Genomic DNA, 27,628 nt, shown 5'->3' with positions numbered 1-27,628 from the left:
ATGGAAATTCATCGTGTAGTTGTTCGTGCGGCCGAGCACCATCTCGACTAAGTGCACGCAATACGTCACCGCTCCAGATCCATCCAGCGCCGCATGCGCGCAAGGACATGTACTGTACATGTACATGCACGATGCGGTGCAGTGCGAATTAGCAAACTAACACAAGATTAAGAATGGATCAACAGAACTTTCAGCCCTCAGGATTATTTGGTTCTTATTTACCAGAGCCAAGTCTAAATGTACCAGGTTGGTGATCTCCATGGCGAAATGTTTAATTTTCAGTTTTTTAAAGAATGTTTTGGGTGATAATATAAGGCCAAGGCCTAACGTTTCCTAACAACGCGAGTCACGTCAGTGGGCGATGTGTCGGAAAAATATTCCTTTTCATTTAGGGGCTACACTAGACCCGTAAACAGGGGGGTTCATTACCGGTTAGCACCCTGTTCCTATAATAAGGAAACAAAGTCCACTTTCTCAAACTAACTAACATTTTGACCTTAAGAAACCAATAGTCAATCCTGATAGGCCTAGTGTAGGTAAATTTTGACAATATTAATCAAGAAAACTTCAAATTTCTAACCCCAGTTTGGCAAAAGACAAACAGTCGAATCGGTACAGGGCCACATTACAACTGGCCTATGTGTATATCAACGAAGGAGTAGACATTGGTAGATGTAACGTTATACGTAGGGCGCTGTTTACGGGGTTCATTACTTTTAGCACCCTGTTCCCTAGCCCCTAGTGTGGCAGGGACTCTCGCTCCCACTCCATCTTTAGTCACACATCCGTATATATGCAATTTGTGTGTCGGCGTAGTGAAAAAGTTCAGCGCATCCTCTTATAATCGTAGACGCAATTATTTTTGGCACACAGAAATGATCCTTAGCCTGTCCGCTTTGTTAGTGCCATTTATTGAATGATTTCACTCAGTTGTTCTGGTATTTTCCAGTCTTTTTGCCTTCACCCATTCAATCTCACAGGCTCACTCTCACAGTCGCCATCTTTAAAATAAGGTCGTTGAACATTACGTCACTTGACCCTTCATATATAAGACATATCTAATACAAGGACTGAGCGATAAGATACTACGTATATCAATGGACTCTTCCAAAACTTGGGCAGTAGTTTGGATACATACATGTCTTGACATGGATTCCTGTATTTGGTAGCTTATTTACAAGCACGAAACAATTTCAGCTCTAAAGGTTGCATGTGTTTTTCCAGATTCAATAATACTAGATGTACAGTAGCAACTGAAACGGGTTACTGTGCACCCACTTCTGTGGAGGTACATGTATTGCAGCGTGTGCAAAAGCTGGTAAAATGCGATCCCATGAAATGCTTGAACTTAACTGCCGCAAGTGGTCATGATATTTAGTGTCAACAAGTGTCGCGTCAACACACAAGTAGCGTCAACAATGCGTCAACAACTTGAAAATACCCTCTACAGATTAAAAAGTGGTTTTATTATATTTTAGAGACTCTAACACTTGCCACTGTATTTACTTGTATAAGAGAAACACCAAATTTGCTTCTATATTTTCGCAGGAAAAAGGAAAATTTTTCGTGATGTACATGTTCAGGGGCGGCCATCTTTCTTTCCTCTGCTGTCTACGCAAAACAAGATGGCATCCAATTGGACTTCACAAAAAGGCTCGACTTTGTCGCTCAATTTTCAACACTCAAATATTTCAGATAGATGTAATAGATTGAATGTGATATATACATGTAGGACCCTAATCAACATTTTATATAAAAAATCTTTGCTTAAATATGCCTGAATAACTTGTTGACGCTTTGTTGATGCTTGTTGACGCTAAATACATGTACATTTAGCATGACTCGCCGCAAGTATAGTTTGCTTTGTACACGTGTACATCACTTTCATGTGTCATTGAATCGGCACAGTAATGCCTAAATATTGCTGAAAGTCCAACAAAATCGCCTGATTTTTCACCAAGATTTTGATACTCGAATTCGGTAAGTAAATTATTTCATTGATTTGACCTTGAACCTCCCTCCCCCCCTGAAAATGCTGGCCCTACTGTCAAACACGTCACTTTTTTTCATGAGGAAGCACAATTTAGTGGAGCACGCATGGACCACTCCTGGGATCATCAGCATGTGCATCGGTAGGGCTACACGGCCCGCACGGTCACTGTGCATGGTGTCCCAGAGGATATTTAATTAAACATTGGCTTGTTTGCTGCGTTCGGATTAGGCATTGTTTTCACTATTTCGCTGTTTTTTGTAAGAGTTATATGATGCATGTTTCTTTTCCTTTTGCATTTTTATTTTAGTTTACTTTTTGGATAATTATTACTCAGGCATGTCATGAAAATTTTAATTCTGTGATTATTATGATCGAAGAATTATTAAATTAATGATTACATTTTTTCATTTTGGTTGTAACCAGAAAGAATGAGTTATTGATTATATAAACTGACATGGTGAAGTTTTAATTTCTGGTGTTGATTGTAACATTGATTAAACTTTTGAAAATGATCATTGACATGCAAATCCAGTTAGTGTTAGCTTTTAAAGAAGTTTTAATTAAAAATGGACTTTTTCCATTTTTGAAATTTATATAACAAAGTAAACATGGAAACCTGCGCTATAAATCTTGCTGTAAGTTTATAACCCAAATTCTCTTTCTGTTTCATATTTAGAACATCATGGGTAACTAACTTCGGTCATGGCGCCAAAGGATTGGCTTGTTTGTCATGCCCTCTACGAAAATTCTGAGACCCCCAAGCATCCAAGCACTTGCCATGGTTCATCATTTCACTGCAGCCCATGATTAGTGCTACTGTTTGGCCTGGTCGTTGCCATTGTTGCCTTCATTTCAGTCCTTGTGGCACAACACAAAGCTTCGATGACATCCCCTGGCATTCGTCCCACCCACATTTTCCTCCCTATCTGCCCTTTTTACCCACTGCTTATTTTGGGAGACATTGTACTTAACCCCAGGCCTAGCGGCTTTACAGTTGAGCAGCTTGCAGCGTTGTTATTGGACTTGATTCAAGTCGGGATTATTCGGGATCTCTGTGACATCTTCAGTTATGCTTTAGATACACATCGAGACTGCGCACCGTTACTTGCTTCGCGCCCTCTTGTGTCCACCTATTACTATGAGTTCAGTTCAGAAATCCTGACTTGACGAATCTGCCAACCGTTTGTACACAGCGAATGAGCCGCTCATCCACCAAAAGTGGTAGCAGTCAATCACATTGCCGGACTTGTTAATACGTTGTTCATACCTGCATTGTAATAAACAAGTCTATAAGTCTGACAACTTTGATTGGTGGGCATTATGTTTACATTGTGCAAGATCATGTCGTTCATATGCTATTATGAATAACTAAGTATCACCGACAGGGGGTCCAATTTGCTTATCCATCAAGTTGGACTTACTGACTGGTTAATGTATGACACATATTGTATATTAAAAGCTGTGAAGTGAGGGTACCTTATAAGGGCTATGCAAGCTGCCAGGCCGAGTGGAAGGACCATGTTGTGTGTACAGGCTGAAAGATGGCTGATTGGAGAAGAGCAATGTACTAGTACATGTAAGTCTGACTTAATTCAAGTCTACATTGTAATCCGAAGAAGAGGTGAATGTTGCAACAAAAGTTCTCCTGAATAAACACATTGTTCAGCTTCACAAATTGAAGTCTTCCTCGCAGCTGACCTGGAATGAGGCTATGTTGTGGCTTGCGCAGCGTATGAACATGCAAGTAACAAGTCTGCCATCTGAGAAAGCCATATGGAAAGAGTGGGAAACCATGCATATCAAGAGGCGAGGTCTGTTGGAGTAATATAAAGTATAGAGCTGTTACAAACATAGGAGGCAACGCAGTACATGTTAGCACTGACAAAATCACTTGAAGCAAGATCAACAGGAACAACGTCAAGAAGTGAAGCCTTGTATAGGAACTTGAGACAAAAGTTTCACCACACAAAGTAATAGTAATGGCCAGATGTGAGAAACAACAGAATAAACAGTTGAGTCTAGGAGAAAATATTGGGTTAAGCAAAAACTGTCAAAAGAAAACTGAGCGTGTAAAAAAAATCGTTGTGCAAGAAAGTTGCAAAGTCTGAACAGGTAGAACGATAGCCCATATGAATGATGAATATCTTTTGCCCCAGTGCCAGATGAAGAAACTCCAGAAAGAAAAGAACTCAATTTCCACTGATGAGACATCTAAAGGAGGTGATGTGTTCATGACATACAGTGTCCGGGCCGAGTCCTCTTATGTACTACGGGCTAAGGGAAATGATTTCTAAAAGTACAGAGGATGCTCTAAATACAATAAGATCAGTAGTTGACAGCATTTCATATATTTATAGCTCTAGTTATGCAGATTCTGGCTCAAATAAAAAATATCATGAGTGATAGGGCAGCTCCTGAGGCAATATTCAGTGACTTGCTAAAAGCATATAGGGAAGAGTGCCTACATACATGTACCTCAAGCAATTTAAAATTGGGGAGATTTTTCTGATGCTGCAAAGGAAAAGGTTGTACAAATGAATAATTTCTTTTGTGGACTGTATTGTTTCTATAGCTGAGACCGTTAGTGATTTAAAGGTTTGAACAAGTGTCCTTGGGGGAAAAAGTGGGAGAAGAAGCACTCAGTGGAGTCTTGATCCTCAGTTCAGACTGTGGAACAGGCTTGTCATAACTGCATGCGAAGAACTAGCTCAAGTCGAAGAAGGGAAATCTGTTCAAAAACAACTTTTGATGACGAAGTTGTTAACAACATTCCTTTGTTGGTAGGTAGGAAAGTAAACCACTTCTTTATTTCAGACGAGCAAAGAGTTCCATTCACAGGCAGTTTTCCTCAGTAGTTAAATAAAGTCTACAATGATGATGCTGTGTACACGTCCAAGTTAATTGCAGACTACAAAGATGGCAACTTAGAAGTGATGCCTTTAGATGCAGGAAGAAATAATGACTTCACATTGTCCTGAATTATTTCACCAAGTGCAGTATTGGTACATGTACCCGGTAGTACTGGCAAAACAAAACAGTTCTTTTGCTGAGGGGTGATGGCATGTGGTATGTAAGTTTACATGCACTTAGTTAGAATAATAAGATGTGCTCTAGACATGCATGTAACTCCTGTCTGGACTGGTTTTGTCATCTTTCTCAAGGTTCTGTTGAGAGATCAAAATTAAAATACATGTACTGTCAGTTATCTCACAAACATATGATGTGAGCTGTAAAATTTGGTGAAATTAATTAGTCCAGTACAGTCTTCAATTTTTTTCAAAGTTCAAATCTCCATTAGAGAACTAGCATCCACAGTGTGAGGAAGAAATAAGGAAATTTCACAATGTAACTTACCTTGATCTTCCAGTTAACAAAATTTTATATTGTTTCATCATTCCTTTTTAGAGATACAAAAGTTTTTATTTGTTTATTTGTTTGTTTACGGCATTTTGTACAAGTATCATTTAATGTAAACAAACAAAATGGAAATTAAGTAGAAATAAATTGAATGTATTGGTTGTTTCTTGTTATCAGTTGGCTCCACGTCATTCATGGTGAATATTTCAGTGAACTGGAAATGGTGATAATGGGGTAGTTCATCATAATTGCCTCGAATAATCATGCATGTTTATGTCAGTTACCATGGCAACCACCAATAAGTATGATCGTGATTTTGAAAGACAAATCTTAATTTGTACTGTAGTTCCTTGAGGCCCTATTGACCCAAAATAATTGTCAAAGTGGTTTTTTTGGAAGAGATACAAAAGATTTAGTTTGTGTAATCTTTTGTGTATGTAATACGAGAATAAACAAACAAAACGGATATTAATGAGTTTATTATTGTAGATGTTTAATTTTGTTTCTTGATAATAAGAACTCCAAACTTGGTGCTCCCATTTGATACTACCAAAGACTGAAAGCTGTCCTGGTTGTTGAATAACAAACATGTTTGTTTACTTTTGTTACTATGGCAACAAACAAAAATTTGATAATGGTACGATTTGTATACTGTCTAGGCTGGGTTCTTCAGAAGGGACCATGTCTTTGAGCAGCTTTGTACACTTGTTGTTGAGAATTCAAGATTTGAGATACCTTTACACTGTATACCTTGAAGGTCTGGCAATGAAGCCGAGTGATCCAGATTAAATGCTCTGTGGAAATGTTTGTCGAATATGTCAGCCTTAGATTTACTGTCACTGACAAGAATGCTCCCTGAGCCAGATCTGTTTTGATTTTAAATTGTTGTGCAGATGATGCTGATATATGCTTGCCTAGCTCTATGAATACATGTATTACTTTTTATATTTTTCCGAGCTTTTTTAAAGATATTCTAGTCTTGGGCCAGTCCAAATTTCTTTGCTTTTTTGTATAACTGTCCTTCTTTCTTGTTTTCCTGTTTTAATGAGCTGTTAAATCATGGCACATTGTGTACCTGCTTAAAGAGAATTTATGAGGTACAGGGGTACATGCCTTTCCTGGAGTTCCCGCAGTTTCTGACTGATAGATGGCCATTTTGTTTTGGTGGTTTTACCATCTGTAAGAGTTGCATATTCTGAACTATAGTCGTGAACATCTCACAGAAGCCCTTCTTCATTGGTCTTCTGTCTTAGACCTTTTAACTGGCAGCTTCTTTCTGTTAGTTTTCAGGTTGATATCGATAAAACGTCATGATCAGAAATTTCGTCCACATTTTCAATTTTAGCGATGCTGTTGAAGTTGTTAGTAAACACTAAATCAAGAATGTTGTGAGTGTTCCCGCATGACATAGTAGAATCTCTAACACACAGGGTCAGACCAAATTCTGTGGATATTTTAAGTACCATCTTGCTGTGTCCTTGCCGACTGGAAATGGTTCCATCATTCTAGTTTATGTCAAGAACATTAAAATCTCCCACGACATAAATGGAGTTGGAGTTCAGTTTTGTCTTCAAAGCTGTAACAGATTTCCTGAGCTCATCTAACTGAAGACCCTTTTGATCATTTGGTGGCTTATAATAGTTTGGCTCACTGTCAACGAAGGATTCAGAAAACCTTGCCAGTTCACAATTCATACTGGTCCAGTTGGAGTCAGAAGATTGCAAGTACATGTAGGTGTATGTTCACTTAGATAATCCAGCACAACGTGCACATATCATTATCTATGTGCAATGTCACAAATATCAAACTGTACAGCTGCATCAGCATTCCGAACAGATTCATCACAGAAACCACAAGGAGCTGAACAAGCATTCCAGTACCATGGATTTCAGATAGTTTCAGCATTTTGTACTCGCGTACAGATATGCCTGAACATTTTGCTTGGAACCAGGTGTTACAATCTTTGCAATAGATTCCTCTTTCCCTCTGTAGAACAGGTTTACTACATGTTTGAAACAGATCAGATTTCACTTTAAGTCAGCCCTGGATTGTGTTCAATATCCTCATAAACAATACTAGCTAGTAGCCAGTAAGAGCTCCATATATGGACATCACTTATTATCTTTTGCAGTGGTTTACTAGCAATCAGAAAGTAATAATATGTCCTAAAATGTCAAACTTAACATAGAAAATATTGACCTTTTGAAGCAGTTACTTGGAAAGCTGTCTTATTGGCTTACTACATGTAATAATAGGCTTACATGTAGTTGTGCTTCCTATTACATTGAAAAAATGGGTTGGGTAGGCGAGAAGTGCCTTTTCTTATGTTTTGGGTGAACAAATTTAGGATTGAAATCTGTTTTTGTTTTTACTAAAAAGTGATTGTGATGGTTCTTGAAAGTTTTTCAGGTGAAGGATTTGATCCAAATATGACTAGCAGCAAAAACTAATAACATTAGTTGAGTGGCTTGAAATGCCTGTAGAGAAGCAGATTGGGTTTGAATAACTCCTATGGAAACTGTAATCTCGAAGTACCTGCAAAAATGTGTCTTTATCTGCAAAACATGCCTTTGTTGACATGAAATGAAAGACAAATAATTTAACCTCATTAGTTTACTCTCTGAAATGTGAGTGCATATTCCAAATTTTAAGGTGAATGCTCCTCCGGTAGCCTGCCGCATGCTGTCTGCCCCCATGACGTGTGCAAGCAAAGTGTGCAAGCTTCAAGCCAACATGCTTGACGTGACATGCAAGTGAGCACGATACATAGCCTTAGCCCCAGACTGCTTTTGCATTTAATATCAGTGATAGTTTATGTACAGCGAGCAGGCGAAATGCCCAGACGTGAAGCAGCCACGGACAGTACAGGGTTTTGTGTGAAACTCTGAACGGGCCCCATGTAAAATCCATGCATGTGGCATGCATTTGTATGGGTTTGATCATGATCACACCGATGATTACTGCAAGACCAATTAACAAGTGAGAAAAACATCAATTTTTCAAGCAAAAAAAAAGAAGTTAAAAATCCAAAACAATAAGAAAGGTTTGTTTATAAATATGACCAAGAGGGTCGGTAACAGTATTTTTTATTGTTACTTTTTTCAATATAAAGATTTATTGTCATCGCAATTTGCTAGGTTAGGGCTGGTAACCGGAAGCACAACTATTATTTTGTTTGGCGTTATTACTCTCAAGACATTGTCAACACCGTGAACACCTCCAAAATATGTGAAAAATAAAAAGAAGCGGTAGTTGACCTACCGGTAGCCTTATAATGTGGCTGAGTGATATACTAGGCTACAGTAAGCGTTACAGTGTACTGCAGTATATAGTGACTTGTGAGCCAATCAACACCATTTACGTTATATTTGGAGAGTCCCCATTACCAGGGTCCCCCCAAAACAAGATTGGAAATGGAATTTTTGCCAAGCTTGAAAGTCCATATGGCATAATTTATACTGACCCAGTCCCTAAGGATTGTTTTCTGTTTCTTTGACTCACTCGTCTTTAAGTAAATTTGGAATAATGTCAATTCATGGGTGCATGATCTGCATGTATGGGTTGGTCTATCGGTAATTCTAGAAGGCACGCACACATGTGTACTGTACATGTGCATGCATTCGAGCACTATTACTGTACTATTTATGAGGTCGTAATGTTAACCGTTTGTGAATCCGGCCCCAGTTAGATAATCCAGCCCAGTTAGATAATCTTCCCGCAAACAATGCTGACAGAGTTGTCCAAAGTTTAACTGATTCAAAGCTCTAAAGCTTATGAATGATGTTTTTGAGAGGAATGCATGCATAACACTGTAATGGTACATGTTTACATCTAGTCTTACTGGTAGGTCCCTTATTTTGCCATTTACTGTGAAAACATATCAGACCTTACAGTAAATGGCAAAATTATGGACCTGGCAGATGCCAGGTGATACGATGATGGCTGTTATCGCGAGGGAATGTATCCGTTTAAATGATATCATGTAATGAAACAAAAAGTGGACATTTTTGTTCAAGTTTTTAGCTTGGATTTACTACAGTCGGTGTCCCAAGTAAGGTGCACAGTGTATATGCACATGGCATTTTCAGGTGAATTGCAATTACATGAACAGGGAATTTTTAACTCTTAGATGCTCGCCCCTGGGTAAGCTCACCCCTGCCTGCTTCATCACACCCCAGGGAAAGTGTCTCATCGTCTGTCCTGGTCCTAAGCAGGATTAAACTTGCAGAGAGGAAAGAGCAATCTTGGGGGGAGGGACATGGTGCAGTGGAAAGAATTTCATGAAACATGGTTTGTTACCCTTGCATCACCCAGGGTCACCCCGAAGCAATATTACATGTACATCTAGTGTGAAAAGGCCTGTGGACATACATATGTTGTACGTACATGTACGTACATGTACATAAAGCACATGTGCACGTACATGTACATGTATATGCTGAAGCCCACACAGAAGGATTTGTCTCCTAGGTATTGCGACATGCACATGTACAGTCTGTAATTGACTCTTGAGCACACATTTGAGAGTGATTGCCATGCCTTTGATTTGTCAAGTTCAAACATCTTGGATAAGTTTACATTTCCAAGTATTTGTTCTTTTTTTTCTCCAGTTCCTTCAGGAGCAGGAACATCAATCTCACCATATCTGAATGTTGATCCGTACTACTTAAATCAGGTAAATAAAAGCCATTAATTATTTCATCTGTTGACTGGGAAAGAGAACACAACATTTAGCACAGATCTTGTAGTTGAGACAATTCCTCAAAAACTAAGTCCCTAATATCCTCTGCTTTGTACGGTATTTTGGCATCTGTATTTGATGGCATGGTCCAGCTTCTGTATGTACCACATCTAGTGGTGAACAAGTATATTTGTGCAGTGAATCGGCTGTCCACAGAGCCTAGAGGGGGCTTTTAATAATGAAACTTCTTGCAACGAAGATGCAAAATACATTTTGTTCCTTGAAGGACATGATAAGAATCAGCTGCTTGTTGCATCCACGAATGATTAACATTCATATAAACAATCTGTACCCCCAATGCATGTCTGTCCTTAGCCATGTTGGCATTCAGAAGTCATGTACCTGGAAGACACTGAACCTGCTGAATTTCACTGTCATCTCTACCATCTTTGTCTTAGAAAGCCTGCGGTGGGATAGCAAGTTGTGGATGCTGTTGGTACAATAGTTGCAAATTTGCTGCATACATACATACATACATACATGTACATTGTACACATGTACAGCTATACATGTATATATACGGTATGCAATTATGCTAACCCCGACTCCAAGAATGTGTAAAAATTTATAGTCAAGACAGTGTATGTGTTCATGTTTGTGATACATGCAATGCATGTATACATTGTACCTGTATATTTTTTCTCAGTGACAGTGGGGTGAAGAAGTCACCCAGTTTTACAGTGAGAGTGTGGTGAAGAAGTCACCCAGTTTTACAGTGACAGTGTGGTGAAGAAGTCACCCAGTTTTACAGTGACAGTGGGGTGAAGAAGTCACCCAGTTTTACAGTGAGAGTGTGGGGAAGAAGTCACCCAGTTTTACAGTGACAGTGTGGTGAAGAAGTCACCCAGTTTTACAGTGACAGTGGGGTGAAGAAGTCACCCAGTTTTACAGTGACAGTGTGGTGAAGAAGTCACCCAGTTTTACAGTGACAGTGGGGTGAAGAAGTCACCCAGTTTTACAGTAACAGTGTGGTGAAGAAGTCACCCAGTTTTACAGTGACAGTGTGGTGAAGAAGTCACCCAGTTTTACAGTGATAGTGTGGTGAAGAAGTCACCCAGTTTTACAGTGACAGTGGGGTGAAGAAGTCACCCAGTTTTACAGTGACAGTGGGGTGAAGAAGTCACCCAGTTTTACAGTGACAGTGGGGTGAAGAAGTCACCCAGTTTTACAGTGACAGTGTGGTGAAGAAGTCACCCAGTTTTACATTGGAAAGAATGGGACTGTGTACATGTACATGTTTCAAGTTGGGGCAAAATCTGATGCCAACTAGTGTTTTTTTTTAACAATATGTAGCGTACCAGTGGGGCAATTCATGCACCTACGCTTGAAGTGAACGTATCCCTTCTTGAAGTGCTGGTATTTGAAAAAATCTCATGTCACATTCTGCTGTTGGCTGCAGCTCTTTCGGTGTCCATGGTCAGTGGCATCTCATACAATTATTTTCATGTGAATGGTTGCTTCTTTATTGACAGTTGAAATCACCTACATGTAATATGGTCAACCAGTGGTATGACCTAAGGATCTTGCACCAGGGTCTGGCTCTAAATGGTCAACTACACGTAGTTGGTCCATGTAGATGGTATCGTTTGGCTAGTCATTGTCCAACACTATTACTACCAGTATGGTTACTGGTACATTATGTGCAACAAAAACTCAGAAGGTGACTGCCCTTCACCATGTCTTGTTGCATGTACTAGTACATGTATCTGACTCTCAACTTTCAAAAAGGTTTTTGCTCCAGACCGTTTAAGCTCTTTTTAGGGATGGAGTGCACCTTTAAACAAGAAATGTGTACCGGTTGAATGTACATGTATAATGTACAATGGACCGGTACACGTACAAGATTTTTTCTTAGATTTGAACAGGTCTCTGAACTTTGAGTTGTTTTGTGTTAGTCACAGGTCTGCATAAGTTATTGCCTTCTACCTGAACCAGTTCTGGTAGAGAGCACCGGATGGTGCATAAACATCTCAGAAAAGACTCATACATGTACATGCAATGGAGTGAATTGGAGGGCATGTGTATCGGATGATTGCAGATCGCTATCTTTTGCTGATGGGATAGATCTAGATCCATTTTGGTGGGATAGGAATTTTCCTCAAATCTAACCCTCCAAGATTGCTTGAAGTCCACCAGGGAATTTGAGAGGATTTTTCAGGATTGAGGGAAGTACTGGGGGGCTTTGTCACCTACTCATACTCCTGCGTATACTGTTCTGGAAGATTTCTGCTGGAATAACCAGGGAGTTCAGATAAACATGTACATGTAGGCCTGCAGGTATCTTCCAAATCAACAACTACAGTGTACCAAAATTCTTGGAATCATCTTATTGTCACCTTTTTGTGTTTTAAAACTTTCATGTGGATTCTTGTCAACAACAGTACCCAATCACACAAACTCCAACAGGTCTTTACCTGTGTGATTTTGTTTGATTGGGTACAGCAGACCTGTTCCACAGTGCAAAGAGTATGGACAGACAATACCTATTCAGACAAACTCACTCACCATCATGCTGCATATCCATCCCCAACTGCTGGGGTCATTGTTTTCAGAAACAAGGAAGATTGTCCATTATATGGTAATTATTACATGATATTATAACATACCATTTCAATGGGAATCTTTCTATCATTGAATAATCTTTAAAATACAGTACTCCTTTGAAATTTTTGATGGTAAAAAGTGATGGTAAAAAGTGAGAGGGCCACAGCACCCATTCAGTCCAAATTCAACAAGGTATATGCAGGCCCACGGTACCCATTCAGTCCAAATTGAACAGGGTATATGCAGGCCCACAGTACCCATTCAGTCCAAATTCAACAGGGTATATGCAGGCCCACAGTACCCATTCAGTCCAAATTCAACAGGGTATATGCAGGCCCACAGTACCCATTCAGTCCAAATTCAACAGGGTATATGCAGGCCCACAGTACCCATTCAGTCCAAATTCAACAAGGTATGTGCAGGCCCACAGTACCCATTCAGTCCAAATTCAACAGGGTATGTGCAGGCCCACAGTACCCATTCAGTCCAAATTCAACAGGGTATGTGCAGGCCCACAGTACCCATTCAGTCCAAATTCAACAGGGTATGTGCAGGCCCACAGTACCCATTCAGTCCAAATTCAACAGGGTATGTGCAGGCCCACAGTACCCATTCAGTCCAAATTCAACAGGGTATGTGCAGGCCCACAGTACCCATTCAGTCCAAATTCAACAGGGTATGTGCAGGCCCACAGTACCCATTCAGTCCAAATTCAACAGGGTATGTGCAGGCCCGGTTGACGGAACCGGTTCCGGTACCGCACAAATAACCGGTTCCGAGTCAAAACCGGTTCCGGGTAATTTGAAGAAAAACATAAGAATTTAAGGTCAAAGGTATTTCTAATGTCTGCCATTATCTTTTACTTGTACGATCATAGAATATGCATGAAAATGTTGGTAATTAAATGTGTACATTACATCGTATGTCTCTTGAAATAATTCGCTTCTTACTGGCACGGCAGGGTTTTTTTTGCGCAACTCTCGGTCAGCTCAATGGCCGGACGGACTCAAACAGAGCGATCACGATGTGCTCCTGTATTTTGTGCTACGTGTCAAAGGCTGCACCCGTGCACCGCACCGCGGTCAGGCCGTAGCTAGCTGGCCGGGCCGGGCACACTAAGCTGGCAGCCGCTCACGCTTGACATCGTCAGCCAAAGCAGCACGCAGCATGCATCATGCGGCCTGGAGAAGCGACAGTTATGCATATGCAACGTTCCATAGACTTAACACATGTGCTACTACTTCGTTTTTGCGGTGGCCGGCAGCCCCATGTGAAAGATGCAAAGACCAAACAGAGTGTCATTTTTCTCCATTCGTGCGAGGCTTCTAATAAAGTCTATTCAACCAGGCACATACGTCTAGTGGCGCGCGCATTCGCCACTATCCTGGGGCCTGCTAGCTGCGTGCTCATCATCTCCGTTCATTTTTGCAAAAAACCACACCCCCGCTTTCCATATAAGGCAAGACGATAAAGCAGCAAATCCCCGGATGGAACCATGTGGTATCGCGGTGATGTTTTTATTGGCTGATTATTTTAGTATCGCGGGTTGACACAACACTATCCATCATCCATGCAGGGGCCACCGAAAACTAACAAGCAACTTGGCGATCAGCACCAGGCAGCCTCTGACCGGCCTCCTCCTGCCAATTTATGATTTGCGATGAAACTAAAGTGATTCAACCGAGAAAAAAACAAAAAAAAATTCTTGTTGACTGCTTAGTTTCCTTTTTATTATACAAACAAACAGTCGCCTATGAAGTGCCTGTCAATGTTGTGTGAGTGTCATGTCACTGTTTTCCTTCTTTTATTTGGTAGTGTACAATTAAAGTAATAGCTGTTATGATGCCCCATGATATTGTATAGATGACCGACCCAGCACGCTTGTGGACCCGGCCAGAAGGATCCTGGGTTCGTCTTCTTTGAAAGTTGATTACATAATCCATGGTACAGGGCCACTGCCAGGCGTCTGTGGCTCAACCGCAGAGGTGCAGCAGATCATATACAATGCTTGTCTGTCAAGTCTCTTCAGAGGGCGGCCGATCAGTAACAGATGTTTTCTACATTGTAAATAGGCTGGGGTCTGGTTTTACGTCTGGCCTTCACATAGTTACTCGCTCAGTGGTCAAATTCGGTACCGGAACCGGTGAAGTGAGGCTTCGGTACTGTGGGCATGGATTCACTAGCCTACTGGAACCGCGCTAAGGCTTCGGTACTGTGGGCATGGATTCACTAGCCTACTGGAACCGCGCTAAGGCTTCGGTACTGTGGGCATGGATTCACTAGCCTACTGGAACCGCGCTAAGGCTTCGGTACTGCGGGAACCGCGCTAAGGCTTCGGTACTGCGGGAACTGCGCTAACCGAGGCTTCTGCGGGTACCCGATTCTGGACAATATCGATACCCGGAGCCGGTTCCCGGTTTTGGAACCGGGTAGAACCGGGTACCCGACGGAACCTCCCAAGCCTAGTACCCATTCAGTCCAAATTCAACAGGGTATGTGCAGGCCCACAGTACCCATTCAGTCCAAATTCAACAGGGTATATGCAGGCCCACAGTACCCATTCAGTCCAAATTCAACAGGGTATGTGCAGGCCCACAGTACCCATTCAGTCCAAATTCAACAGGGTATGTGCAGGCCCACAGTACCCATTCAGTCCAAATTCAACAGGGTATGTGCAGGCCCACAGTACCCATTCAGTCCAAATTCAACAGGGTATGTGCAGGCCCACAGTACCCATTCAGTCCAAATTCAACAGGGTATGTGCAGGCCCACAGCACCCATTCAGTCCAAATTCAACAGGGTATGTGCAGGCCCACAGTACCCATTCAGTCCAAATTCAACAGGGTGTGTGCAGGCCCACAGTACCCATTCTTGCAAAATTAAACACCAGATAGTAAGCTACCAGTACCCAATGCTACAAACTCACACAGTTTACTGGTGTTCAATGAATTATGTGTGCTAAGGGAAAGTTAGGGTTAAGAGGCGACTTTCTCCTGCGTAAAAGTATTTGCCTTATTCTTTGCTGTGCCTGTGTAATTGTACATGTTGTATGTATACGTGTGCACATGCTAAATGTTTTGTTTTTCAAAGTGTCAACTCAATAACTCCAACTGATTTATTTTTCTTGATTGTTTCAGGGTGGTCCACAGTTTATTGTTCCAACAGGCCAAGCTAGAGCTAGGGGAAGATTTGAGTTAGCATTTTCACAAATTGGAAGTTCTGTCATGGCAGGTAACAACTACATAAAATTTACATGTTCTTTGAATCTTAAAGTCAATTTCTCAACTAAAGTTCAAGTCCACTTTATACACACATAACTCTTTCAACAAAAGAATCTGTTTACATTTGTTCCAAACCAAGCTAACTGTAACTTTACATACAACTTGCCAGGAAAACACTTCCTTGGAACAAAATCACTGCTTTACGTCCATCCTACTTCTTATTCCAAAAGACTGAAGGAGATGGATTGGGGGATAAGATACATGTACATGTACTTGTATGTGGGCAGACAAACCATTTATCACTTGCTTTGCTAGTTTGTTACATCGACTCCCTCTGGAAGTATGCTTGTGTGCTGAATATCAAAGGTGTCAGGAGGAATTTTACTGGTATTGACCCCAAGCTCTGTACCCAAGGGATGATGTGATGGGAGGGATTTTCTTGGCTGTGATAAACAACTTAATGTATGAATGCATTATCGCGAAGTTAAAAACAAGTTCAGTATAGATCTATTACACATTGCCTGCTGCAAATCAAATGCCACCCAGTGTCGCCATCCAGTTGAGCAAAGATTTAAGGTCTTAATGCTATTGGGTTTTAATCCCGTAAGCATCCAATTTTTCATGTTTGTGTTGGTGTGGTTTTCTTAAGAGACCAATACTATCTGTAACAAGTTCAGCTGCATTGTTCTCAAGTCAAGGATTAATTCAATATGGACCATACTGCTGAACTGATTTGAGATTAAAATGTTGAATGTTAATCACTTTCAGTGTTACATCCTGTACATGTACATAAAGTACATTGTAACTTTTGTTAGGTGTCAATTTGAAACCTGGTTTAGAAGTTTTTGATATGTTTTTTTTATTTTTGCCAGCTGTACCTGAAGTTGTTGCAGTGTTCTAGCCTGCCATATTTTATATAGGACAATTTGGTAATGGCGAACTGAGTCTCGGGGTCATCATGGTCATTGGGGGGATCCAGGGGCCCGTTAAGGGGACTCTAGATGGCTTTTTCAGGGAGTTTTTCTTTCCAAATTGATTAAGAGTTCAATTTTTTAAATTCTTCCAGGTAAAAAATAGGAAATTTTCATAGGTGACTAATGTTTTTTCTGGGATTTTAAAGGATTTTTGTGCCGGTTGGTGGGCTGTTTCTTCAAGCTTAGTGCCGGACAGTAGAACACTGTGGTGGAGATTCCTGACTGGCACCGTCTGGCATCGCAATAACACTGCACCACATGATTATAACAAAGAACAGTACTATTACATGTACATGTATGTATGTAATTAGTGTGATCCCCGCAACTTTGTCAGTGTGAGGAGTTGACTACATTGAGATTGAATTGTTCTTACACATGGTACATGTACCCTTGATGTAATTTGTAAATGTTTTTGATGAATTCAACACTCATGTACATGTAGTTTCTGGCTGAAGAACTGCTGAGTTAAAGTTTGGCTTTTACAAGATAGATGTACATGACATGTACATGTTTGCAAGAGCATGCATGCATGATGTGCAACACCCATGTATGGCACCGGTATGCTTGGTTGCTTATCCTAACTCCCTAGGCATTGTTACTACAAGGTGCAGCCTGTGTGCTGCAAAATCCTCCAACTGATGCAACCTTAGTTCTCCAAAATCCTCCATTATTTCTTGCATGTGTTCCTTGCAGGGGTGGTCACTAATGCCTCTATCCTTCAAAATCCATTCCTGTCACTGACTCACAATGTTCAAGCATTGTGAATTTTACCAGAGGCAGAACACTCGTAAATACTTTCAAGTGTATTCTGGGCCTAAATATACTGTACATATAGACCTACTCATCATTGAGTATGAAAAGCACAAGCTACTTAGGTCTTTGGCTTAATGCATCTTTTTAACATATCTTCAATTTCTCAAATCCTCAGACTTGGGAAGGTTTAGGTGAATAACTGCCTATGTGCATTGTGGGTAGAGCTTTTTGGATACATTGTAGGGTCTTTTGGTACATGTACCACGTGGACATTACTATTATTTCATTTCTTGCTACATGTACATGTAGGTGCGATATATGGCGCTCTGAATGGCACAAGAATTTCTGCCAGGGAAACAAAGGAATTGAGCGGGAAGGTCCGAGTCTCTCAGTAAGTTCCTTGATGAGTGTTAAAATTGTATTGTCCATGCTTTTTCAAATTTTGATTTTCTTGTCTAAACGACTTTTGAACAATTATAATATAATGCCCTCTAACAAATGAATAATATGCACTCTGAATTCAGGTCTAAAAATTTTAATGTACATGTAAACAATTAAAAAGATTTTTTTGTCTGTATTCATTACCTTAATGCATTACCTTGCATTCCAATTAATTAAACAATTAACAACTGGCATCTTGCATTGTCAGGATCAAACAAATTATATAACAAGGGATTTGTAGTGCAAACAACAAAGAAAATGAAATGAATTCAACCAGCACATTAACACAAAACACAAAATACTGTAGAGACAAGTGCCAGTTGATGTACAGTACATGTTAAAATGGAAAACATGTTAAGCATTAAAACATACAAGGAGAAGCAGTTTGTCTGTTAATCTTATGTGTTGTGTTTGTCAAATTCCTCCCTTCAAGTCACAAGTGTTTTTACAATCGTCTGGATTACAAACCTCATTTCCATTTATATTCAGTCATCTTACCAAGAGAAGTTAATTATTCTTTGGCCATCTAATTCATTAACATTGAAAACCGCATTTTGTCTAAATGTCAGTCTGTACAAGTACATGTAGGTACCTGTACTAAGGATTCAAGTTGCATCAGTAAATCTTTGAATATTTGAAATGGATTAGGCATTTCGTAAAATGTCAATATAGTCAATGTGTGGGCACTTGGTAAATCAAATGTAGTTAATATGTATTGCTTTTTGGGAGCAAGTTTGAACCGAAAAGGTCATTCTTTTGTTAACACTTTCAATAGGTCCGAAATTCTTAAAATGCGTTGGCCTCAGAAAAGTTTTCTCCATAAAGCAAATAATATTGTAGTTACCCATCACATCAGTTGCCTGTCAAATTTTGCTTAGCCTGCAAAGATGGAAGTCAAATTTGTTTACTGTCCTTCTGCTCATCTACAGGAAATTGTAACTGCAGATTGTTTTTCACTTTAGCTTAAGCTTTGAACTTGTCAGGAATTATCCATCTGTCATAAAGATTCATTATGCCAGGCCCTAATATATTTGTTGTTTAATTTTAGAGTACATCACCTGTGTAGGTGTACAAATTAAAATGATTTCTTTGGCCTATTTTAGTGAATGTATATATGGACATTATTTTTCAAAAGTTACATATACAGGCATATGACCACTAATTCTACAGACACGCATTTATGAAAAATCTACTTGACCATGTGAATGTTTGTCCAAAATACAATAAATATACCATTTGAATGTGATGAAACTGTTACATGTACATAACAAAGTTACATGTACTTAGACATATAGAAATACAATGTAATTTGATAATTTAATATATGGAGAGTGGAATTTCCTTTGTTGGATTTTGTTTTGTTTTTTATTCAGGATGCTGAATTTAGTCACGAAACAAGGCGCTTCCTCTGCTAACAGCATTGGTGTTATCGGTAAGCCCAACAGCTTGTTTAAAATAGTTGCAGTTTCTAAATAGTAAAGTCTGTTTGTGAAATACAGTAGGTTGACCTACATGTCCACGGACATGTACATCTTATTTCAAACAACATACTGTTACATGTATGCACATGTATGCACATGTATGTACATGTATGCACATGTATGCACATGTATGTAGAGTTGAAATGAAGTGTACACAGACAGTTACATACATGTACCAGTACACGTGCACATGTGTACGTGTTCAACATGTATCAAGATGTTCTTTGCCTGGGTGATGATCATGTTCAACGTACATGCTCATGTTCACCTTTGTAAAAAGAATGGCCTCTGAAGTTTATGTCTTTACCATATTTTTATGTTGATGCTGTCCCCTGTATGATACCGGCACATGTAAGTTTCTCTAAACCCATTAGTTTACAGCTAGGACACGCATTCACTTCTCCAGCACCACTGGCCACCCACCTCATTATATAGGAGTTGTGTACACATGTAATGTGAGGATTCTAGCACTTGTCTGTAGACATCTTCCAGTAAAGCTCAAGTGTTTGTCATCAACATGCTAATAGCCAATATCATGATTACCAGCTGGTACTGATGATGTACTGGTGATAGGTCCTGTCAAAACATTGGATTGCTTTTAGATTAAATGTACTCATAGTCACCACTAGAGAGAGGGCCATCTTGCATGACTCATACTACTTAGAATTATTGTGGGATTTGTGGAACAGAAAAGTCATTGAAAATTAATTGTAAAGTGACTAGATGTCTGCATAACTTTCTTCAGAAAAATTTGTCAATTCTGATGTGGTTAGGCAGCTCACAGTGAACATTATCAATTTTTGTAGACTATAAAACAATATATGGTAACTTTATACTGTATTTACAGTGCAATTAAAAATCAGTTTTTGGCAAAGAGTCATAGTTACTCATCATCATTGCTAACTACCGGTGCATGTACATTTACATGTACCTGCACAACTTGATATGTTGATACCATAGTAAAAGCTATGCTAACTTGCTAAGTTTAGGTTTTTTGTGTGTCTATGTGTTCTTCATTTACATGTATTTTTTTCCCTTAGGACCACTCTTGGATTTTGACATCAATTAATGCTTAAACTTAAAGCAACTGGTACAAAAGTGTGTCTTTTGAAAACACAAGGAAAGAATCCATTCCTCAGTGTACATACATGTATGTAAACTGTGTCACAGGAAAATATATGTATGTATTGTGTATAACTTTGGCTGAGCAATGAAATCTCCAGATGTAGATTGGGTTGTGTTGATGGTATGTGAAATTATAAGTACCTGGTATCCGCCTTGAGCAGAAACGCCCCTCATCGGTTGAAAAGAGACACATTGGTTGGGTGTGTTCATTTTGTTAGTAGCAATGCAACCGTAATTCATGCATTTCCTAGTCGTTCGTGGACTAGCAAAGTTCAGTCCTGACCAGAGGAGCCTCCTTTGGTGAGAGAGTTGCACTCTCTCTTGGCCCAGCTTGAGTCGAGGCTCATAACAAGCATGTATATGCATTTGGTATCTTGATATTGTTAAATGAAGCTTGAGTTTGGATTTCTGTGTATGTGTAAGTATTCTTCAGCTGCAAAACAAAAAGAGACTAATGAGTGATTGTTTCAATTGGGCAACTGGTGTAACTGTTCCTGTGAGAATGGCTGGCTGGTATAAATGCTATTAGGGTACTGGTACATTCATGTATGTATTTTTTATGGTGCTCAGAGGAAACTTTCATTAGACAACAAAACTGTCAGTTTGGCATCATTAGTTTTTATAAACGTACATTCTTCAGTCTCTGCAGCTATTGACTTACTTTTGATTGTCAAAATAGAAACCTACATGTCGTTGGTGTTTCCAAGTTTCTTCTCAATTATGTGGGTTTCCCACCTACTTTTCTGTTCTCCAGCTTCCACTTCAGAAACGTATCATTCTTGCTACATTTCCTCTCTGCAATCAGTACCCAAGATACAAAAGAAATAAATCCCTTAGTCTGAGTACAAGAAGGGTGTGTTGTATGATTACATTTGATCAGATGTGTCTAAACCTGCTGCAGATTGGTACATGTTCATGTAAATGTAAAATGACACCCTCTCTGTTTTTATTTGGTATTACTTGACACCCTCACTGTTTCTTATTTGGTTTTAGTTGACACCTTCTCTGTTTCTTATTTGGTTTTAGTTTGGTGTGCACATGTACATTGGCACCCTCTCTGTTTTTTACATCTAAAACACGATCCCACTTCATACATGTACCTCAACATTATCCCAAGAGGTTAAATGTCTCATCATGCATGATGCATCATGGTCATAAAGGCATGCTGCCTGGAGTGAAACCATGAAATGGAATGAGTAATGCGATTTACAACTTAAGCTGGTGCTCTTTCTGTTGTATGTTGGGGAATTGAGTCTGGTTTCTTTGAGATGGTTGAGTTGATGTCAGTCATAAGAGGTACCACACAGAGCAACATTGAAGGTTTTGCTGAGGAAAAAGAGCATAATAAGCAAGATTTTCCCTCTTTGCAAATCAGTATGAGCCCAGTAAAATATTCTGCGCTGAAAAAGAAATCGGTTAGAAATTATTGTATCTAGGGTTGTCCTTGTTTCTAGAACTATGCATAAACATGTATTGATAATTTGCAGCTTACATCTGATTGTATCAAATTTGCTTCACGTGTGCAATTCAATCATGGTAAGATATTCCTTTTTCCTGAAATCCCCGGGGTATGTGAAAACTTGCATGGAAATAGTATTCAGGATTTGGGGAGTTAATTAGTCTTGAAAATTCATTTCAAGTTCTTATGAATTTTGGATTTTTTTTACCAGGGCACAAAATTATATTTACTTTGTGGCAGAGCAACTGATGCTACATACATGTACATGTATGTGCATGAACTTTTTTTTAGTATTATGATTTATTTCTTGTTCATGTATGATTATTCCCAGTTCTAAGACAGAAAAAAGCTATTATTTATACATGTGTAAAAGTCTGATATAAAGTTCACTCAGTGTGTGTATACATACATGTATGAACTTCCATATCCTCAAGGTAGAATTTATTAGTCAGAGGATACCAGTAAGTGATTTACCCAAAGGAACAAATGGTCAGAAGAGAAAGACCTCTTGGGCAGTTCACTTGCTTCATGAATAACAGGCCAAGTATCTTCATAAGGTCATTATAAAGTGGTTTGACTGACTGGAAAATAAATGTAGATTGATTGAGGTAAGAAAGATATAAGTTTGGAAAGGGCAGAGAGCTTTAATAATTGCTAGTAAAATGTGTATACATGTATACACTTGAGATCACAGGTAAATGTCCCAGAGTTAACCTTAATCTTAAGAAGCTCTTGTGATAAGATCTAGACAGTACTTTTCCTGTTCTAGTTGATTGGTTCATTTTCTTCCTCCACTGGGAGATTGATGAGAGGCAAATGTTCAAGTTAAAAAGCCTTGTTTACGATTTATTCATTGAGGGAAAAGAAGTTGATTCAGAGAAGTGATAAACAATCATTGGTGTTGCCAGGATGTTTGGGGGAGGGACACTCATCAACAGCAAACTGGCAAACCATCAGTGATGGAGGGGATGGGTGTCCAAGGTAATTCCAAGGAAATTGATGATTTTTACTCCCTTTTCTCATTTTTCAAGTTTTTCTTCCCCCAAGTTTTTTCATTTTGAACACCCCTACCCCCTCAACTCCTACACATACAGTAGCGGTAATTCTCACGCAGAGGCAACAAATAAGATTCCTCAGCCGTAGCTGTCCTGAATCCTCTAATTTCCGTATGATTTTTATGCACACCCCAGGGGATTAGGGTTAAGTGATAGATTACGTGCTGGTATTACCATGGTGGTACTAGACAAATGATTCAACAAGAAAAGTCGTCTGCTGGTACACCATACCACTTTAAGTGAATAATACAGATATGTACATGTCTACATTTACCAAGACTTTTCTAGAAACTGTGGCCATTGCCTCCCAATTTACTTTTTTCACTGATTTATTCTTAGGACTTCTCTCAAGCCTGGTCATATATACTCATCAATAATGTATGAAATGGAGATACTGCTCGCCTGTTATAAACATCAGCAGATTGCTGACTTTGCTTGTCAAGTTGGTCATCAATCATGTCAGTGCTGATGACAGTTTTATCAATATGCCAATACTGGTATATGTACGGGTATCTAAAGATGCAAATCAAGTTAAGTGTTGAATGGTGCTTGTCTTCTGACACAGGGCCACTTGCGTACATGTAGATGTAGATGTACACTCTCACCCAAATGTTGTGTACATGTTCAGCACATGTATGAGTATGATGTGAATGTGTTTGATTTGCTGATCTTCTTTAAGTACACACTGTTACGTGTAGTTACCACACGAGTGCGAGTGAAACATGGAATAATGTTGTATGTCTTGTGTTCCGCATACCACGAGGCTGATGTTCATTTGGTAAACGGGACACAGATGCACTACATTATTCTGGGCTGTGCCAAATATTCGATTGATTATCAAAAATTTGAATATTTTTTTGTGAATTTGAAAATCCAAATGTAAAATTCATAAAAAGAAAGGGAGACTTTTCCTTTGTTTCAAATGAGAAAAAAATGCACCATGGAGGCTTGTATCAAGCAGATACAGATAAAAAGCAACAACAATCTTACGATGATTCAAAATGTGAATTACTCATTAAAAGTTTTAAAAGGAATAGAAATTTTCAACAGAGCAAGAAGTATTGCTTATCTCTTACATCTTGCTAAATCGTGGCATGAGATACTCCTGCACCTGAGAAGCTATTATAGTGATCATAATGTACAATTGTGTGCGTTATTGTAACTGATTTTGTATATACATGTACTGTATTTGATTTGTTCATCAACAATCTGCCAATATCTGCCAATGGAATATTCGGATATTCAGTGAAATTGAAGGTCAAATATTCAGATAGTGAATTATTCGAATTGACTCGGCTCTAGTGTTCCACGAATGCGAGTGTGATCATGAATTTATACATTCAAGCAAACATAACGCGTAGTGAAGATGTTACACATGTATGGGCCTATCATTGATCTCTGTTATAGTGGAGATCAGTGGGGCCATATGTGCCAGTTTTAAATTTATGGTAAACGTTGCAGCTCTGCATTTTGCTTTTTGTGGGAAAACAGCGCAGTGCGCGGAGTTACCATAGAATAGTGCATCACGAGGGGTTTGACATCCATTGACCCTGCAAGAATATGTCACACAGTTTGTTGCCATGGATCGACCAATCAGCATTGAGAATTCAAGTTTGCCTGAAGATGCATGTAAATGGACATGCCCTGTATGTATGTGAGTGCAGTCTAATACTGTACCGTACACTATATCACCACTTTTTTGTGCTACTTTTATACATGTCCCTATTTTACCATATTCCAAATTGGTCAAAATCCGTTCCTTAAAATGTTCATATACATGTACATGTGGATGGCTATATGATCCACAGGGAAGGGTCATAGGAAAGTCACAGTAAAGGACGTCGCAGAAAAAGGGGTGGGATTAAAAGAGAAACAGAAAAAAAAGGAGATAAAAGGGGATGGACATTGCCAATTCTGTTGAAAATTTCCTTGAATTGATCACTCTCCACTTTCTTCTTTTGGTCAGTCTGTTTTTGATGAGTGTTCCCGAGCCATGAATGACCCTGCTCTGGTGATGCCCAGGGTCAAAGTGTAAATCTTGCCAAGCAGAAATAAACAGAGTATATCATTTTTTACATGTAAGTAACAAATTACTTGTTAGAACACGATCACAATAACATTTAATGAAAGCAAATATGCTAAAATATCATGAAATGTTTCTTCTTGCAGCTCTGATGTACAGTGTATTAGGCCTTGGTCTGTCTTGGGGAAGGGCAACAGAGGATGAACTCAATACAGTAGGGGCTGCAACAGCAACAGGACTTCTATACAAATCATCAGGTACAATCTATACCGTACCTTGGGATATATTAACTTTCTACTTCTGTTATTCTTCAAGTTTGGCTCGTAGTGGATATACTTTGCCCCTCTCCCATTCCAACTTCTTTGCCTCACTTCCTAAATACCTATCCCATCCCTTAAACCTCATTCCCCACCTCAAAGTGTTGAAGACTTTTTCCCTTTCTCATCTGTGAGAGAATAAAATCATTCATCCATACTGACCTATCCACTGTCAGCTCTTTTATCGGTATTTCTTGTCTCTTGTTTTTTTTCTTCCAAAGCTGGAATAAAGAAAATGGCCAAGGGTGGAGTGATTGGACTGGGTTTGGCATCAGCTTGGTGTTTATGGCAGAACAAAGACAAACTGAAAACATGGAGTGTGCAAAGTTTGTGAATGAATGTAGACTGATCCACACATGCCGCTCTATCCCAGGCCTTCTTCATGTACATGTGCAACAGACACTTCATTGTGGCATCCATCCAATGCAGACTCAAAGAAACATCATACCCGCTAAAAGGAGGACAAATTTAATTGTCATTTGATTTGCAGTGTTTTGATATCAGATTCGCAAGAAAAAACTGGAACGCCCAACACCTGCAGAAAGAGCTTTGAAGAATCTTGACATATCTGGATTAGAGAAACACAAGTGAAGACACCTGCTGAATGATGTTTGTGTCACATGTAATTTGATTGATGAGTTGTCAGAAGAATTTAATTTCCTTTTGGAGGGGCGAGCATATGAGTTTTGTGTCAACAATCCTTCCTTGGTCTGTTTGAGCTTGGGTTATCTGGACCTATTTACAAACCATGAGCAAATACATGTGCCACATTTTCAAACCACTGAAGAAAGGTTAGAAGTACATGTACTTGTGTATGTTGTTTACCTCTCATATTCACCTGTTTCACCATGGAAGTGTGATTAGGAACAGGTGCTTGCTGTTTAAGGTAATTTCTTGTAACAACCGTTCAGAGCAGGACGGGCATATTTGCCTCTACTTTATGATTGCTAAGGAATCTTAATTCCTCACTGTGCTTTGGTTTTACATGCTTTGTTGTTTTTAATTCGTTAAGTTTTTTAAATTCAGTGATCCACCTGACGGTGTAATCCAAATCTTTTCTGAGAAGATGAATAGTTTATCTTGCGATAAGTAGCTATGTCTATAGCTGGTTAACGTCAGATTTTCTTACCTGAGAAAGCTTCGGAAGGCAACTTTTTTCCTGCAAAGTCTTCGAAATTGCAATTTAAAATTATGACGCAACCAAGCACGATGCATTAATTCGTCAACCGCAAAAATGAAAGAAGTCTTAAATGAGTGTACACGTCCTTCGTGGAACAAAGAAGGGAAATTGTGTGGGTTTACACGTCATTTGGCATCAAGTGGATAAGATGTACTCCCTGTTCCCTATGTGTCTTAGACTTTTGAGTCGAATTTGACATACATGTACTCATGCTGAATGATTGAACACCAGCATGGGTTGATTGCATAAGTTATAAATGGTCCATGAAATAAACGTTACTCAAAATACGTACTGCATATGCGTGTACATGTTTAAATTCTTTATAGAGTGGTTTCGTCATGTTGTCCTTAGCTTTTCGGAAATATGAGAACTCGGACTGTACGTGTACATGTGTTCCACAAAAGACAGCAGGGTGGATCCAAGCGTACTTGTACGCAGCTGGCTGCAGAGGGGACATTCTATCGAGGTGTGATTAGGGGGGAGACATTGGCATCTGATGTTGGTTCTCCTTTAATTTGTCGCTTTTTGGTAACTTCACCCATAGATCCGCCAGTGGGGTAGTTAAAACAATATACAAATATTGACTGCTTTGAGTGGTATAGTACCGCGATGTAAAGCATTCAATATTTGTTATATAACACATCCCCACAGATTCTGCGAAATGTAACCTAAAAATCGATAATGAAACACCAAACCAGAATTTACATTCATCAAATTTGATCCAAGAATTCCAAGCGGAATAGTGACGTTTGAATCCATTCATTAAGCAGTGTTCGCTATGAGCCGAAATGCAGGCCTATGCTTTCGTTGCTACTGATATAGTTCTTTAGTTGCTACGGGTATAATTCCATTTCAGAATAAGCCTGCATGTCGTAGTCTTTCTGAAGTGGTGGTATCAATGAAAATAAACTGTTTGCCTGCCAGGAAATGTAGGTACATGTACAAAGGACTATGCAGCAGGCTT

The 27,628-nt window shown here is 39.4% G+C and overlaps 1 protein-coding gene across 1 annotated transcript; it reads left to right on the top strand.

The window, feature by feature from the left end:
* The first annotated feature begins 73 nt into the window (after window positions 1-73).
* Window positions 74-26,960, top strand: LOC110980419 (mitochondrial import inner membrane translocase subunit Tim23-like). Its single transcript, XM_022237081.2, has 7 exons — window positions 74-246; window positions 9,961-10,025; window positions 15,773-15,866; window positions 17,893-17,974; window positions 19,398-19,456; window positions 25,314-25,424; window positions 25,706-26,960. The coding sequence occupies exons 1-7, from the start codon at window positions 174-176 to the stop codon at window positions 25,816-25,818; spliced, it is 597 nt and encodes a 198-aa protein (XP_022092773.1). The 5' UTR covers window positions 74-173; the 3' UTR covers window positions 25,819-26,960.
* Window positions 26,961-27,628: the final 668 nt, after the last annotated feature.

This window comes from Acanthaster planci, linkage group LG19 (assembly GCF_054643075.1).
Source record: "Acanthaster planci isolate LZ-2023a linkage group LG19, COTS_SCS, whole genome shotgun sequence".
In the NCBI taxonomy this organism is placed as follows: Eukaryota; Metazoa; Echinodermata; class Asteroidea; order Valvatida; family Acanthasteridae; genus Acanthaster; species Acanthaster planci.
The sequence above is the reverse complement of the archived record's forward strand: the minus strand, read 5'-3'. Positions and strand labels throughout refer to the sequence as shown.

Excerpts from the sequence above, each read along its gene's own strand:
- LOC110980419 (XM_022237081.2), top strand. The coding sequence starts at position 174 with ATGGATCAACAGAACTTTCAGCCCTCAGGATTATTTGGTTCTTATTTA. Across the intron at positions 247-9,960 it reads GCCAAGTCTAAATGTACCAG|TTCCTTCAGGAGCAGGAACA; the intron begins GTTGGTGATCTC and ends TTTTTTCTCCAG. Across the intron at positions 25,425-25,705 it reads ACTTCTATACAAATCATCAG|CTGGAATAAAGAAAATGGCC; the intron begins GTACAATCTATA and ends TTTCTTCCAAAG.